At 50.3% G+C, this 5,779-nt stretch overlaps 1 protein-coding gene and 1 pseudogene across 1 annotated transcript; both read left to right on the top strand.

The window, feature by feature from the left end:
- The first annotated feature begins 394 nt into the window (after positions 1-394).
- On the top strand, positions 395-2,267 carry LOC108445506 (annotated as a pseudogene).
- Positions 2,268-2,907: 640 nt separating this feature from the next.
- Positions 2,908-3,682, top strand: LOC108445520 (endogenous retrovirus group K member 8 Pol protein-like). The gene has a single exon (XM_017729550.1). It carries the CDS (start codon positions 3,017-3,019, stop codon positions 3,680-3,682), a length of 666 nt encoding a protein of 221 aa, XP_017585039.1. The 5' UTR covers positions 2,908-3,016.
- The last annotated feature ends 2,097 nt before the right edge of the window (positions 3,683-5,779 follow it).

The following is a 5,779-nucleotide window of genomic DNA, read 5'->3' as shown; positions in this document are numbered from 1 at the left end:
TATTAGTCACTTTACCTGGGCCTTGGACTATCGAAGAAGCCCTATAGAGAATGTCACAAGTCCCTGTAGGCCGACAAGCAATGCTTGTCAATGCCATAAAAGAACTAGGGATAGGGACTCAAAATTAGGCTGAGGCATCCCAGAAGCAGGTTGAAGCGTCCCAGAATCAGGTTCTTGCTGCTCTTGCTCCTTTGCAAAGCCAGTGGGTCCCACAACAAGCCACGCGGCTACGGTGCTTTCGTTGTGGCGTTTCTGGCCACATGAGAAGAGACTGTAACTCTGGCAAAGTCTGGTGCCAGAATTGCCGCTCTGATACCCATGCCACTGCTGCCTGCCGCGCTGCAAAGTCGGGAAACGGGAAACCGAGCGGGAAAGCCCGCCCCGCGCCTGGAGCGGGCAACCACAATAGACTGTACCCTTGTAGACAATCGACCACAACGCCTCCCCACAGGAATTAAAGGACCTTTGATTATAAAGGGGAAGGCAGTTGGAGCACTCTTAATTGGACGTTCATCTGCCACTATGAACGGATTACAAATACTTACCGGAGTTATCAATGCGGACTATACCGGAGAAATACACGATGGTGCAGACCCTTTTCCCACCAATGTTCATTGAAAAGGGTACCCGACTTGCTCAATTAAGCCCATTGCCAGTGCTTACCGGAGAACTAGAACCAAAAAGCTCCACCCCGAGGGGGGAGGGAGGTTTCAGTTCCACAGGGCCTGCAGCAATGCGTACAGTCAGCCTGCAACACAGACCATGCCACACGGTGGCAGTATCATACCAGGGACAGAGCATTTCTATCCCAGCATTGCTGGATACAGGTGCTGACGTCTCCATCATCAGCAGCCACCACTGGCCTCAGCATTGGCCCACCTTTGACTCCGGAGCTACAGTGGCAGGAGTCGGGGGACTCACCGTTGCTCGCAAATCCCCTCTCCTGCAATGGACTATAGCTGAGCAAGTGATCAGTTGCTGTGTATCTATCATCCCACTGCCAGTCGGTGTCGCAGCCCTAGTGGGATGGGACATTCTGGCCCAGATGGGCATGGTGCTCACAACCGATGCACATTTTTAGGAGTGGCCATTGCTTGGACTTTCCCAATCCCGATCCAGTGGAAGACAGACAATCCGGTAAAGGTGGAGCAGTGGCCTTTAAAAAGGGAAAGTCTGGAGCAAGCACATGCCCTGGTGCAGGAACAGTTCAACCAAGGACATTTGAGGCTTTCAACAAGCCCATGGAATACCCCAATCTTTGTTATCAAAAAGAAATCTGGTAAATATCGATTATTGCATGACCTCCGAGCAGTGAACCAGCAGATGCATGACACGGGGGCACTGCAACCAGGCCTGCCCAACCCATCCATGCTACCTGTTGAATGGTCGCTATTGATAGTCGACCTCAAAGACTGTTTCTTCACTATTGCCCTGCATGACAACGATAAGCAAAGGTTTGCCTTCACGCTACCAGCTATCAACAGGGAGGCACCTGCCCAGCGGTTTGAATGGACAGTGCTTCCTCAGGGCATGCGCAATTCACCAACGCTGTGCCAGCTCTATGTGGATTCTGCACTACAACCTATCCGGAGGGCTTCCCCAAGATGGTCATCTATCACTACATGGATGACATCTTACTAGCCCAGGACACCCCATTCTCCACGCAACAAAAGGACATGCTGCATAAAGCCTTGAGTGATTGGGGCCTGCAAATAGCACCTGAAAAAATTCAGTCCACGGCCCCATGGACCTACTTAGGGTGGCGAATCACAGAGAGCTCCATACACCCGCAGAAGCTGACCATCCATACCAACATCCGTACTCTGCATGATGCGCAGAAGCTTATGGGAGACTTACAATGGCTTCGACCTGTGGTCGGCTTCCCTAATGAATGGCTTAATGAACTTCGGCCTCTTCTCCGGGGAACCAGCCCTGCACAATCTGTCACACTGTCTACCAAACAAAAGGCTACCCTGCAAGCTATTGCAGACCACATCACCACAGGAGTCACATCACGTTGCGACCCAGCCCTACCACTGGACGCCACCATCCTTTGTGGTCCACAGCATTTACTCGCGGCTATCACCCAATGCAAATTAATAAAAACGGGGGAGCCGCCCAAGGACTTTAAGGTATTAGAACGGATCGCTCCACCGTTACAACCCTGCAGAACCATACAAGAAAAGGTGGCAACACTAGCAGATTTGATCCGCAAGGCATGCATCAGAATCCTGCAGATTGACGGGACGGTCCTTAGGATCATTTAGATACCCATACCACCCATGGACTTAGAATGGTTCCTGTTCAACTCACCTGAGTTGCAGCAAGCCCTCCTTACCGGAGGACCCACCTTGATGGTAAAGCCACTGCCAGTGCATGCATTAGCATGGATGTCCAACCAAGGGTGGCTAATACAGCCAAAGAGAGTACAAGACCCCTTGGAAGACGCCCTCACGGTCTTCACCAATGCTGGAAAGAAATCACGGAGAGCAGCAATTACCTGGAGAGATGCCGAGAGTTGGAAGCATCAACTCTTAGAAGCAACACCTGAGGATTCGCTACAAACCTTGGAACTGTATGCTGTTGCATGGGCCTTAGGCCATTGGCTGAATACACGGCTCAATGTGGTTTCAGACTCTCTTTACGTTGTAGGGATAGCGAATCGCATAGAAGACGCAGCACGGCGTGATACTCGTAACAAAAGACTGATGGCGCTGCTAATAAGCATGCAAATCGCAATCTCAAAACGGACTGAGAAATATGCAGTGCTGCACATCAGAAGCCACATGGGAACAGATGGCCTTGGAGAAGGAAACGATTGAGCTGACCAACTCGTTGCAGGAATCGCTCAGCCCCCACTATCGCTCCACCAGCAAGCAAGAGAAGCTCATGCCACGCGGGGGCAGAGGTGCAGGCCATCGTTAAGGCCTGCCCCACATGCAGCTTCCACAACAACGGAGTGGGAGTGGGGTGCGGGATCAATCCCAGAGGTTTGAAAGCCAACGAGATCTGGCAAATGGACGTGACTCACGTTCCAGAGCTCGGCAGGCTTAAATACCTCCATGTGTCGATTGACACATATAGCCACTTTATTTGGGCCACACCGCAACCTGGAGAAAAGGCCAGAAACATGCGTAGACACCTAACCAGCTGTTTCACCGTCATGGGAGTCCCCAAAACAATCAAAACAGATAATGGACCCGCATATGTCAGAAAGACACTCCAGACATTTCTGCAGACATGGAACATCACCCACCTGACGGGCATCCCACATTTTCCTACGGGCCAAGCTGTTGTTGAAAGAGCTAACGGGACTCTTAAGAGATACCTTGCCAAATTCAAGGACATAGCTGACCCAAAGGAAAGAGTAGCAAAAGCCCTCTTTGTGCTCAATCACTTGTGTATATTTGGAGATGAAAAGGAGCCTCCTGCAATAAAACATCGGGAGGGGGCCATGGCAGAAAAAAGGGGAACCGGGAGTTTTGTTACTTACAGAGATACGGCCACAGGTTTGTGGCAAGGCCCTGCTGAAATTCTGTATTTTGGTTATGTCTGTGTGCTTGCCCCCACAGGTCCTCAGTGGATACCCAGCCGTTGGGTGAAACCGGTACCAGGCAAAGCTGGAGCTTCAACAAATCAGACCATCCGACCAGGTTCTACTACGCCTGCATCTAGCCATTGACCCCCTCCTCGCACCTTTGAGAGGGATCCTGCCGAGTAGACTCGCTCAGTTCCAGTCTATTGAGGATGCTACTCACCTTCTAGACAGACTGTGGCAGTACTACCCGGGGGGACTCCAAAACCAGAGCTGTTGTTGGTGCGGGAGGGTGGGACATAGGGCGTGGGTACTGATTTGGTGCGCTGGGTGTAGCAAGAGCTGGTGGGTTCACCAAGCACAGTTAACAGGAGGCCTATGGTGTCTCACATGTGATGCCGAGTGGAATCGACATACTCTGCAAAGGCCATTGCAAGAAGAGACAGGCCTGCCTGGCTTTCAAGGCTTAACCTTATATGAGTCAGCAGAGCAACAGGTTATAGCAGAGTTTCGTTGGCGGGTTAGCCATGAAGTGCACCGCATCTACCTGCAGTTCCAATCCGCAGTGATCAGAACCAAAAGCCTGCCGAGATGGCATCAAAATACCACGACAGTGGATGGTGCGAACCTCTGATTGGGAATATATGTGTAATCGCTTTAGGGCTTGCAGTATTGCCAGTAGATGCTTACGCTCACATCACAATAGATCATCGCAAGAACATGTGGGTCACGTGGGCTAATCAGATAGGCCAAGAGTCCTTTTGCTTGTCGCTGGCTACACCTTCTGATCCTTTCCGTACCTGCCTTATTGGGGTTCCATTAGCAGATGCCAGTAGCCTTAAAAACTACACCTCAGAATATCAGGAGCCAGAAGCTGCACTCTCGGCTTTCTGTACTGTGATAACTGGTCATGTAGTGCTTAAAATCTGCGAAACCCTTCAAATCAAACAGAATCCTTTAGCTGCCCAAGCGCAAAGGATCGCCCGAGGCCTTAATACATCCATGCTCGAGCCACAAGAGCTAGATCTCTTAGGCTCCCAGCCTAGTCCCTATTGCCTTATGTTTGGGTACGGTGGGTTCCCAGGCAACAATACGTGGATGTCCTGGCGGCCCTGGTGGCCAATCAACGAAAGCACATGGCTATGCCCGAGCACTTCATGGTATTCCAACAGCACAGCCTACTGTGATTCCATATGGCCTGTGGAAAGCGATGTGAAACCTAGAGCACTCCCTGTAGGTATCTTTCTTATCTGTGGTGATCGGGCATGGCCAGGGGTACCGTCTAAACCACTGGGAGGGCCCTGCTATTTTGGGAAGTTAACGTTGTTTGCCCCTAGCATTCAACAGCTCCTAAACATCACGCACAAACATCACAGACGATCACAACGAAGTATTCGTCAGTTAGGCCCTGATTGCAAAGACAATGTAAAATTATGGGAACGCCCTGCTGTCTTTTTTGCTTCTCTCCTAGCCCCAGGAACCACATCAGCACATGCCCTCACCCACCTTAAAAAGCTTGCATGCTGGGTAGGCAAACAAGCAAATGCCACTTCTATTATATTAGGCGAACTCACTACAGATGTAGATAGTTTGCGTCATGCTTTGCTGCAAGATCGTGCAGCCATTGACTTCTTGCTCCTAGCTCAGGGCCATGGCTGCCAAGAACTTAAAGGAATGTGTTGCTTTAACTTGTCAGATCACAGCTCATCAATACATTCCCAGTTGCAATGGCTTAAAGAACATACTAAGAAGCTTACCGTACAGACTAGTGTAATAGACAGCTGGTTACAGGGAATTTTTGGGAACTTAGGAAGCTGGGCCTTTGGACTCATAAAAGAAGGGTTTAGATGGCTATGCATTATACTCCTGCTCTTACTTGCTGCTCGCATAATCTTTTCTTGCCTAGCCAAGCGCCTGGAACAGGTAACGCACAGTATTTTGCTCACTCAAATTAATAGAAACGGGGGAATTGTAGAGAATTGGCTATGTGACCGAGGACACGTAGACCCTTTGCAGCTTACAGAGCGTGATTTAGCAGAATATCGCACTCATCTTGTATAATAGCTGAGCTACGTGAGAAAGGATGCATAGACCCTTTGCAGCTGACCAAGGCCTTATGCTGATACAGCGGGGACATGCTGGCCTTGGTGAGCAGTACAGTTAACAATAGACAGCTTATGGTCGGGGCATGGGAAAAAGAGGGACTTAGGCATGGGAAAGAGGAACTTGCTGACCACAAAGGTA

This window comes from Corvus brachyrhynchos, unplaced genomic scaffold, assembly GCF_000691975.1.
Source record: "Corvus brachyrhynchos isolate BGI_N302 unplaced genomic scaffold, ASM69197v1 scaffold213, whole genome shotgun sequence".
NCBI lineage: Eukaryota > Metazoa > Chordata > Aves > Passeriformes > Corvidae > Corvus > Corvus brachyrhynchos.
The sequence above is the reverse complement of the archived record's forward strand: the minus strand, read 5'-3'. Positions and strand labels throughout refer to the sequence as shown.